The 11,178-nt window shown below is 52.8% G+C and overlaps 2 protein-coding genes across 2 annotated transcripts; one reads left to right on the top strand and one right to left on the bottom strand.

Annotated features, from left to right (window-relative positions):
- Positions 1-2,427: 2,427 nt before the first annotated feature.
- On the bottom strand, positions 2,428-4,299 carry cdc18 (Cell division control protein 18; the record flags this gene model as incomplete). The annotated part of the gene is made up of 2 exons (XM_036632597.1): positions 2,428-4,190; positions 4,248-4,299. The coding sequence occupies 2 exons, from the start codon at positions 4,297-4,299 to the stop codon at positions 2,428-2,430; spliced, it is 1,815 nt and encodes a 604-aa protein (XP_036501348.1).
- An 838-nt stretch (positions 4,300-5,137) lies between these two features.
- hxB (Molybdenum cofactor sulfurase) lies at positions 5,138-7,654 on the top strand (the record flags this gene model as incomplete). The annotated part of the gene is made up of 2 exons (XM_036632596.1): positions 5,138-5,213; positions 5,274-7,654. The coding sequence occupies 2 exons, from the start codon at positions 5,138-5,140 to the stop codon at positions 7,652-7,654; spliced, it is 2,457 nt and encodes an 818-aa protein (XP_036501351.1).
- Between the last annotated feature and the right edge of the window lie 3,524 nt (positions 7,655-11,178).

Below are 11,178 nucleotides of genomic sequence, written 5' to 3'. Positions count from 1 at the left end.
GCCAAGAAAGCTTCGCTTTTTCTGGAAATCTCGAGGGTTCACAGTCTCAGATTGCCCGTGGGTGCCGGGGATCAGGAGAAGAACAAGCCTGAGGCACGGGAACGGGGGGCGGATGGACAATGGGCAATTTAGGACGAAGAGGGGGGTGTCAGGGCCAGGGCCAGGGCCACGTAGTGTGTTGTACGTATTGCTCTACGGATGGTGCGCCGGATGTATATTGCTCGACGTTTGGTTGTTGCGCGGGCCTCTTTGTTAGCACCTCGAAGTCTCATACCCAAGGTACGCGCCTGACAACTACTTGTATGGTAAGGTACGGATGGGTAAGGTAGGTAGGTATTAGAATGAGAAAGGCCCGTCAGGCAGGTATCAGTTGTATCAGTCCATCCACCCAGTCAACCAACCAATGCCCAAGGGGCTGTTGCTGCTACCATGGATGAGGAGGGGGCGGGGAGCATATCCGTACAGACGCTAGGTAGGCAAGTGGATGGCTGGACGGATAGACGGACGGACTTTTGGACCCAGACCTCTGCTCTGGGGAGACTGGACGCCGAACGAGAATGAGATTGACGGCCTGCTACGGGTGACGAGACGAGGTGACGAGGCCGAGGAACCGCGCAGGAAGTGTGAGGCGCCTGTGTCAGCGACAATGTGCAATGTGACAGTGGAGGCCCGGCTGGTATCGACCAACAACTACATACGCAGTACGCAGTCGGTTGCACTAACACCGAAAGAGCCCCATTTTTGATGCGGAAGGACGGCACCAGGAGGGCGGGGGCCAGCCGACTGGCGATGTGTGTCTGAATGAAGCGTTGGTGTGTGTGGTTTGTGAAAGAACGGAAGAAAGCAGAAACACCACGACCGGCGCACCGTGGGAATACGTACCCCCGGATGGTTCAGCTCAGCCCCAATTGTAGGGACCAGTCCTTGTCTTCAGGTTGTCTTGCTCGCCTCGTCATTGGGGCTGCTAACGCCTGACTAAGGCACCTCACGGCCTCAGGGCGACGGGACGGCACTGGATTCGGGTCGTCGTCGGGTACCTCGACATACCCTCCCGGGACAGGGAAACACTTCCATTTGAACCCAAGACATGCCACTCCCGCTGTTGGGGCCTGTCCGGAGCCTTGCCGTCTGAGCTGCCCTTGTGCAAAGTGCCCAGTGCCCGGCCTGTTGCATCCAATCCGATCCAGTCCAGTCCAGCTTGCCAGCGCCGTGTGCTTACAAAACATGTGCTTCTGGAGCCTGCCCGGCGTTGCATTCCATGCCGACGTCCGTCTATCCAACGGGATAACCACACAATCGAGACAACAAGTAACCAATCAACCATTCAATAGTACGATCAACTTGGGCAGAGTGAGTTGCTAGTTGCTTCCTCTTTGAGGCAACTCTGAACATGAAGCAGGCATTTCGGACTCAATTCTGGCCAGTAACATCGAGACTTAAAAATAGGAGTGGGTACCTCGCTCGATGCTCCGTCCAGTGTGCAGTACCTTTTTTGCCTGGCAAGTTACACAGTCCATCCGGCCGCCTCAGACAGAAGTAAAATGCCTCTCCATCCGCGTTGTCATACTGGACCGTGTGCGTCTCTTCTTCAACGGGAAACGCAAGTTGGGAAAAGATGCTAAGTATGCAACAGTCAGAACATGGAGGCAAGGGAAAGGGCAAGGTCGTTTGAGCAACGCCCTGCGTGGGTACCCCCGTTGACCTTAACGGCGGTAAGGTGTGCCAAGCCAAGACCGCAGGCAAGATAAGGTAGTGATGAGGGAAGGGAGATGCACATTGTGAAAGTCTTGTCTTGTTACACTTTCGTGGCGGCAGCGGATCGCACCCGATCTGGTTGCAACTGTGAACCTGGAGCCTGTCTCCAACTTGACTTTGTGTGCCTGCCGCAGGCCTGCGGGAGAAACACCAGACAGTTCAATTCTCCGGCCCAAGAACATCAGGCATTCCATTCCACATGGGCTCATGGGCTGACCAAATCCCGAGCTGACGCCGGTGCGTCCGCCCGCAGCTCCTCCGTTTCGCCTCATCGTCTCACTGCACTTCACATCTGAGCGTCTGCTGCATCTTTTGCGACTCGGGCACCATTTGTCTGCTCTGCTCTCCACAAGCCTTGTTTCGTTTTAACCGTCTGGTATCATGCTATTAATGTCTCGTTCTAATGCCTTTCTCACACCATCGGCGTGCTGACACGCGAGCATCTACCATGCTGATTTCCGTCCTCCACACTTCTCTTCATCTTACATCACGCCCTCCAACCATCTATCCCGTTGATATTCAGACAATTGCTGACGTCCAATGCTACGCTGATCATGTTCATCGATCTGCGTTATATCCCCTAAACGCCACGTGCCATGCTTTTCCAGACCCTATTGCCATGCAGAAAAAAGTCTCCCAAAGAACTCCATGTGATATGCCATAATACAAGAATTAATCCAACGCCTCGCCACTGAGAATTCGGGTCAAGATGGCTGCACCAACGCCCTCGGCGATGCTCTCCATCTCCTTCTCTCCAACGCAGCTAGCCACCCGCTTGTCTTCGCCGGTTGGCATCGCCGCTTTACGCCCTCTTTTGCTTGGCGTCTGGATTGCTACAAGGCCCCCTGTCTTTCCATCAACCTGGTTGATCAGGCCCAACGCCTCCAAACTTCCGATGACTTCGCGAAACTCTGAGCTTGACAGCGGGTGAAGGACAGAGTCTCGGGTGCAAAGAATTGTGTAAGTCTCACACAAGCTTTTGACTGTGGGGGCGAGTGACTGCGACTTAGTCGGAGTTGCCAAGCCGTTTGCCATCTTCGCCGATCTGTTACGCTTCTCCAGGGCGACCAATGAGCAGAGCGCGGCCTTCTGCTGAAGGTTGAGCGCCTTCAGTCTCTGGTTGGTGCCGTTGCTGAAAGCTGCTGCCGTCACCTTGTTCAGATGTCCAATAGCAGCTCGAGGTGCCGTCTCTGCTGTTAGGGCCTTCAAAGACGCCGCAGCAACGTGAGGTACGCTTCTGGAGCCGCCAGTTGCAGCCATGTTGGCGTTTTCGCCAAGAGGCTTCCGAGAAGGTGTCATCTGCAAAACCTTCTCTCTTGCTTCGTTTTCGTGTTGTTGTTTTGTCTCTGACTCGATCAAGTCAAGTGCGCGCCTGCAAATCTCGAAGGCTTTCCGCAGATCTCCCGTCTGAGCTGACACCTTTCTTGAGCAAAGCTCAATAGCTGCAGGGTGAATGAAAGGAGTCGTTGTTTGCTTGCTGTCTTTTGGGAGCAGCGACATTAAGCGCGTGGTGATGATGCTCTTGATCTGGGCCGCTGAGTAGGGGTGAAAAGGGAGCAGAGACGGCTTGAGGTTCTTCGACTTGAGGCGTGGCAGAAATCGGTCCGTGAGGTCGAGGGCATTTGCGATGCCGATGAGAACGAGTCGGGATGGTTGCTGCAAGGACCATTCGAACAAGCGGTACAGGCTCTCCAGACCCATGGTCAAGATGTGGTCAATCTCGTCCAAGACAACGAGGTAGACAGGCGAATCCTTCTTCTTCGTCACAAAGATCTTTTGCAACGCCTCCATTGCTGATGCTTCTGAGAGGTCGCTGTCATGCCCCAAGAGGTCAAGCAGGGTGTTGTAGAGATCCTTGGATGACCGGATGCTCATGCAGTTGATCGTTGCTTGACGCACAGCTGTTGACTCGGTCAAGTGCTCTGTGACTTCCTTCACCATTGCACTCTTTCCGGTTCCAGGGGGTCCGCTGACGTAGAGGCATCCGCTGGGGTTCGTAGATGAGCATTGTTGAATAAACTGAGAGAGCTGCTCGCGCTCTTCCTCTCGTCCCACAAGCTGACCGGGATCAGCACCGCGGGCGAAGAGTTGTCGTGCAGAGTGGTAGACGGTTTGAAGAGAGCCGGGGGTGAGAGGAGATTGCGGCGTCATTCTCTGGAATAGCTTGCCGGCGGACTTAACAGCCATTCGAGGGGTTGAAGGGGAATTGGCGAAGACATCTCGGTGCCGGGGAGTCTGAGGCGTGACAGGGATCGCCTTAGCCAGAGTCTGGGAGCGGGAACGCTTGAGCTTCTTCGGAGAGGGTTCAGCATAAACATCGTCGACCTGTGAATCGCTTTCGGACGTGGCATTCGCGTCGGGGTCTGCGTTCTCGTCATTCTCTTGTGCGGCTCGAGTCTGTCTTCTAGTTCGCTTCGCAGGAAGCTGGACTTCATCTGGCAAGGCAGTTAGCAACAAAGTTTGGACCGTTGACAAGTTTTGGTCGAGCTTACCTTGGTCCTGAACGGTCCTAGTCCGCTTGCCGAGGAGTGAGGCGCGAGACATTGCGGTAATGTATTAAAGTAAAGTAAAGAGGCAATCGCAACTGACAATTCACAAATTAAAGACAATTGGGGAAAGTTCGGTCGAAGCTTTGGCGAGCATACAGAAGGAGAAGTTGAGAGATTGGAAGGAGTGGATTTGCGGTTGCGAGTGGAACTGAAGAAATAGGGTGGTAGGCGCGGGCCACGACGATGGCCGGGAAACGCGCCTGCTCCTGGAGTCGCGTAAATTGAATTCGCGAGAAAACGCGCTCCTGAGCAGGTACAGATGGGTTGCTGTGGCTAGTGCGGCTGACCGCGGAACATGGACCGTGCGTACGCGGGTGACGGGACTTGGACCCTCTTTCCACTGGCGGGTCTGTGCTCGGGTTCATCCGCTTACCTAAAGCACCCTGAGGCAACATTGAAAGGGGTCACAGTGCTGGGTCAGCTCCGCGTCTCGCCTTATCGTGCTGTGCCCCACTGTGCTTCCCCGCGAAGTATGCTGTGGCAAGCGACGAGACAGTAGCGGAGGTGCCCGGTACTACCAGCATGAATGGCGGGCAGGGCCGCCTTCCAACGATACTATCAAGACCACATCTCCGTCTTCGCCGTGTTTCCCAATTCTTTTCTGCAATGACACTCGTGGCAATATTCTTTCATTTGTGTAGTTCATCTCGAGTGCACGGTCTTGGTCTACCGCTTTGTCTCACCTAATCCGGCGCATTTTTTATACACGGGGCAACCGGCGTTTTCGTTACTCTCAGCCACTTTCTGTGCTGTTCATCCCTCCGCGTTCAAGGAAATCCGCGACTGCATCGTTTGGAGAGCATCGTTCTACCGTTGTTCTCCTCTACTCAGTCATGGCTGATGTCGAGGCGAAAGGATACAACCCTCGTGTGGAGGGGTTTCGGGATAGAGAGTATCCCATGTTGAAAGGTAGTCTCCGCCAATGGTATTGAGTCCACACAACTCCAGTGTTGTTGACCACCCTCACAGACTCTATATATCTTGACCATGCAGGCACAACTCTCTACTCAAAGTCCCTCATGGATAGGTTCTCTGCCGACATGATGTCGAATCTATTCGGAAATCCACATTCAGCTTCGTCGCCTTCTCAGCACACGACATCCAGAATTGAAGATGTCCGTTTACGACTCCTGAGATTCTTCAACGCCGACCCATCAGAGTTCGACCTGGTCTTCGTGGCAAACGCCACAGCTGGTATTAAACTTGTTGCTGATGCATTTCGCGCTTCACCGGAAGGCTTCTTCTTCGCTTATCATGAGGCGTGCCATACCAGCATAGTCGGAGTCCGCGAGGAAGCACGCGATAGCGAGTGCGTCAATGACTCTCAAGTCCAAGAATGGATATCGGGGCAGGTCCCATCTCCTAAACTCAACCAAACTGAATCAGACGTACTCTTCGCATATACAGCCCAGTCTCACATGGACGGTTGTCGATACCCCCTAAGCTGGCCAGCACTTCTTAGACAGACGGCTGAACCACCCCGCAACCGTCTTTATTCTCTTCTGGATGCCGCCTCATTTGCTTCTACTTCCCCTCTGGATCTCAGTGACGCAACAACCGCACCAGATTTCACTGTTCTCAGTCTTTACAAGATATTTGGCTTCCCAGACCTTGGAGCCCTCATCATCAGAAAACAAGCAGAATCGGTGTTCGACAGTAGGCGTTATTTTGGCGGTGGCACCGTCGACATGGTCATCTGCGGCAGAGAACGGTGGCATTCGCCAAAGACCACATTTTTGCACGAGCGACTTGAAGACGGCACATTACCATTTCACAGTATTATTGCGCTTGATGCTGCGCTTGATGCACATGCTGACCTATTCGGAACTATGGCTTGTGTGGCATCGCACACGGCGTTTCTCAGGCGGCGTCTTCACCAGGGCCTGACAGCTCTCACCCACGGCAACGGAGCGCCGATCTGTACCGTCTACTCGCAACGTCCCACGGACGACGCGGCATCTGACGGATCGGGTCCACTCGTCGCATTCAACCTCCGCAATTCGGCTGGTGCTTGGGTTAGCCTCCATGAGTTTGAAAAGTTGGCAACGCTGAAAAGCTTGCATGTTCGGACCGGGGGTGTCTGCAGTCCTGGAGGTGTAGCATCAGTACTTGGCTTGAAACCCTGGGAGATGCGGAGGAACTTTTCTGCTGGTTTTCGATGTGGAACAGACGAAGACATCGTTTCTGGAAAGCCGACAGGTATCATTCGCGCAAGCCTTGGCGCTATGAGCACCATATCCGATGTGGACTTCCTCGTTGGCTTCATCCACGAGTTCTATCGAGAAGATGCCATGCTCGTCGACGTGGAACCAGGTATCTCCATACCCGGCAAGAAGATCCAGGTACAGGACATTAATATTTACCCTATCAAGAGCTGCGGAGGCTATTCCGTACCTCGGGGCGATGCATGGGAGGTGAAGCCCGAGGGCTTAGCTTGGGACAGAGAATGGTGCCTCGTTCATCAAGGATCTGGACAAGTTCTCAGTCAGAAACGATATCCGAAGATGGCCTTGATAAAGCCCTCCCTTGACTTCAAGAGTGGAAACTTATGCGTCTCCTTCAGCGGCAAAAGGGCCTTTCACGCACCCGATGAGATTCGGATACCCCTTTCCGCAGACCCGACACAGTTCGACTCAAAAGTTTCGTCTCGTGGAAGATCTTCCCGTGTTTGTGGCGACAACATCACGCCCCAGATCTACAATTCTGACGCCATCAACGGTTTCTTCACCGACGCTCTTGGTGTTCCTTGTGTATTAGCACGATTCCCAGCGGGTGGACAAGGTCCCGCTATGCGTCACGCCAAAGCAAAACCCCAGAAGCATCAACAAATCAGAACAACAGCGGCCAGAGTATGCCCAGGAGCCTTCCCAGAGTTGCCGTCTCCACCAGATTCGGACTCTGAGCAGCCATCAGGCAAGATTCTTCTCTCCAACGAAAGCCCCATCCTCCTTATCAACACCGCGAGTCTGCGCGCCCTGAATGATGAAATCGAGGCCGCCGGCGGGGAACCAGTACCGTCGGCGGCGTTTCGTGCCAATGTTGTCATTGGCCCAGCTTCGGATTCAAAGGATCTAGCATGGGCGGAGGACACCTGGACGACTCTGTCAATAGGAAAGAACGAGTTCAAGCTTATGGGTTCCTGCCGGCGATGCCAGATGGTTTGTGTGGACCAGGAGAGCGGTGAGAGGCATGAAGAACCATTCGTGACTCTGGCGAAGATTCGAAGATTTGACGGAAAAGTCTACTTCGGCACGCACATGGGTCATGACCCCGGCCCGGATACGTTGAGGCCAGCCACGTACCCCACCATTCGGGTTGGTGACACCGTTGAGGTTGATCGCAAGTCGTGATACCCTCTAGTTACATCATTCACGCGAGAGCATGATTAATAGCATAAGAATAAGATGGCATGCAATAGCGCACCGAATATGACAAAACGTAGCCCTTCCGAACCGTGGCGTGAGCTATCATGAATTTGCTTCAATAGAGGAAAAGTGGTCTTCTTAAGTGATCATTGAGTTCAGCAGTTTCTGGTGCCACGCGCGTACTTACACAGTGCATTTATGAATCTGCGCGCGGTTTCCTCACCGCAGCGACCGTGCGCGTTATCGGAAGGACGCGACTTAGATAGCCAAGGCAATCAATTAAACCTTAGTCTGCCGCCTTACCATGTACGTAAGCAAGCCCACCTCGCACGTCTTCCTATCCTAAACTCCACTCACGTCCCTCACCACCCGCAGGCTTTCTTTTCTTCTTCTCCCACCCTTGGCCACACGACATGACCACCGTCACATTCAGGTTCGCCTTCGGACCCATTGTCCAGAACACCTCAGGCAATCAGGCACCGTTCTGCGATATGTCCTCCACCACTTCGGCCCAATCTTCGGCCTGAAATAGCTCTTTCCCCTCAGCCATGTTTCTCACCTTCCCCTCTTCTTCCATCTCCTTGTGATCCAGCAGTGACTCCGACGTGGTCGTTAACGTCATGCTTCCGCTCAACATGGTCTCTTGACACAATTTCCTCTCCTTTGGTTTACCTCTGGCTTCTACTAAGGACGAGATGTCAAAGACCCGTGGCCGCGCAAGGCCTCGAGGTGTCATCGAGGGCTACCCCTCTCCTACTAGCCATGCTGGACCGGCTCCCTGGGTGACTGAGACAGCCTCTGGGGACAAGATCATGCCGTACTTCCTGTAAAGCGGAATATCACGATGTTCTGCTTGACAGCGACCTCCCAGCCCAACCTTTACAAGGTATGTCAAACACAGCCCTTGCAAACATGTTACGAAAAGCCGTCAGCTAACAATGTTTGGTCAGTTAGACCGCCGTAGTTGACTATGGCGACAAGCCACAGCCGGAACGCCGCTTGGCGTCGAAGTCCAACGTGATCAGATAAGCCCTTCGTCACAAGATTCCCAGAAATAATTCAACAATGCTTGGGCGAAGCATCACAGAGGCTGCAGTCTCGTTTCAAAGGGCCTAGAATTGCCCAACACACTGGACTTGCCGCTTCGGCGAAGTTGACTCTTACCGGTGGGCTTGTCCTGGGCAGGACGTAAAAAGGCCCACGGCGTTGCAAGGAAGCTACAATGAGCGGCAAGATTCCCATTCAGCATCTTTGATGGACATTACGGTTACGATTCTCGCTACGGAGTCACATGTGGTAGGCAAGCTGGCTATCTGCCCAAGTGACGATGCTAACAATCACAACAGTAACGATCTCTAGACTTGTGATGTCTCCAAGCCTGGGCAACCAAAACGAACGACTGCATCTCATTCATTCAGCAATTAGAGCCTCGGAAATTTTTCCTAATTCTGATGAACCGCGACGATAATGATTCATTTGTCTCCATCTTCGGCATTCTCGGGTCTTTCTTTTTGGCCGACTCCGGCGCTGGGTAGTACGTTCATTCTCGGGTTGCTGTGTGCTAGTGAGGCATGCTAATTGATATCCAAGGACAGGATTCGGAAAAGCAAAACCAAAAACAGCTTCTCGGCTGTGTCTTGGGTCCTGAGCATGACTCGAAAAGGCTCAAATGGATTCTCCTGAGCATGAATTGAAAAGGCTCCAATGGATTGTCCTGGGCAGGACGTAAAACTGCCTTGGTCTGCCATGCCATGCCTTGCCATGCCATGCCGGATCAACTGGATGTTCGACGCGGGAGCCTTCTGAGTGCTCCTGTCACATCTCGTGGCTAGAAAGATGGATTCCCTTTCTAGCCTTGCCTCACGACTTTTGGGCGGGCATTTGCCGCCGTCCAACTGTCTCTTGTGCGGACGATTGGTTACCGACAATCCTCCGCTCTCGACATTTGGCCACGCTCGTTCTCCAACGATCGGCCACCATTGGCCCGCAGACTCATTTCATCATTACCATTGATGGTTGCTCTGGCTTTGCCACAGAAGAGCTTCGACCCTGCATTGGCCCCTTGATCAACGATCACAACAAGATCTGCACATATGGATGTCTCCTCATTTTCGGAGTCGAGGCATGATATCTGCCATCTTCGTTGAGATCGGCATCATTGACTACTGATCTCTGATCATTACTGTGTGAAAACTACTGTGTTAACAAAACTGGGTAACTCTGCGTTCAACTTCCTGGAGACCGCATCGCGTCTTTTGACGTTGCGGAGCACATATTGACGCGGAAACCGCTGTAACTGCCGTGGTTGGCTGTTGAAAAGATCAAGTGACACAACCGCTGTCGTGGATTGACAGACGGGGGCAGGATCCAATCTAATGTTGGTCCTGTCCACGTGCCATCCAGGCGGGATCCTTTCTGAAGGAGACAAGCGCGATAGTAAGGGCCTTCTTTGCACCGTCTTAGCAAGGCTACTTTGCTCCGGAGCCAGCATCTCGGACTAGGCCGAGGAGGATCTGCCCCACGAACCACGCCATCACTCAATTTTTGGGTGCCGAATACGTGGGGCTAACGTTTGGAATGGAAGCCGAGGGGCTTCATGGGTTTGGGCTGGTCGCGTCTCTCACACACGGTCATGTTTGTGACCGTTTCAAAAAACCCTATGCTTGATCACAGTGTCGGGGTTTGGTACAGTGGGCAAAAAATCGATAAGGGGGGCTGCAGGTGGGGGATTTCTGGGCAGGGAGAGATGCCTTATGATTCTCTATGCTTCAAGATAGTCCTGTACAGCCGCAATTCAAGCCTGACATTTGTCCCCAAACATGGCGTTGGCAACGTGAAGACTCTTTTACCTTTTGATCAAGAGCTATACTGGTGACTAGATGGCATCCATTCGAATTACCTGCAAACAGCCAATGCCTTAGTCCGCCATGCTGATGAGTTGTCTGAGTCTTGGGGCACGCTCGTTAACAATGGAAAGCATTTGGTTGGCGTCCACATCGACTTGGTCAGAAGTTACCCTCCCGCAGGACGTCATGCTTCAGCTTACTACCTCATATGGTGTGTGATAATTACTGGAGAAGTGCAACAATTTGTACTTCTCATGATTCTCTGACGACATGTTCAATACAGACTTGATGTTATTCTCTCTCAACGCTATAACACCGTCCGAGACACGTTGAATATATTGGCGCGAGCTTGGCTGAAGTCCTAGCGCAATGTTACATTTTCCTTTCGGTATGGGCACCATGGTGAGGGGCAACGTTGTTCGCGGCATTTGAACACTTCTTTTCATGCTTCATTCGCTAATTCTGCTTGCAGCCTAGCAATACATAACGACAAGCAAAGATGGTGAATTTATGCAATGGTAAATAATCCATTATTGTAGCGTCTTGCTATGCTTAAACACAATCTTGTACGAACGCCGTTGTACCAGTACACTCACAGTCTCGAAGGACCGGATCATAACGCCTCCATTATTCCTGTACTCAAATGACGGTCATTGATATTAT

The sequence above is a fragment of the Colletotrichum siamense genome, assembly GCF_013390195.1.
Source record: "Colletotrichum siamense strain Cg363 chromosome Unknown KSG_Cg363_contig01, whole genome shotgun sequence".
In the NCBI taxonomy this organism is placed as follows: domain Eukaryota; kingdom Fungi; phylum Ascomycota; class Sordariomycetes; order Glomerellales; family Glomerellaceae; genus Colletotrichum; species Colletotrichum siamense.
This window is presented reverse-complemented; position numbering and strand designations above follow the sequence as displayed.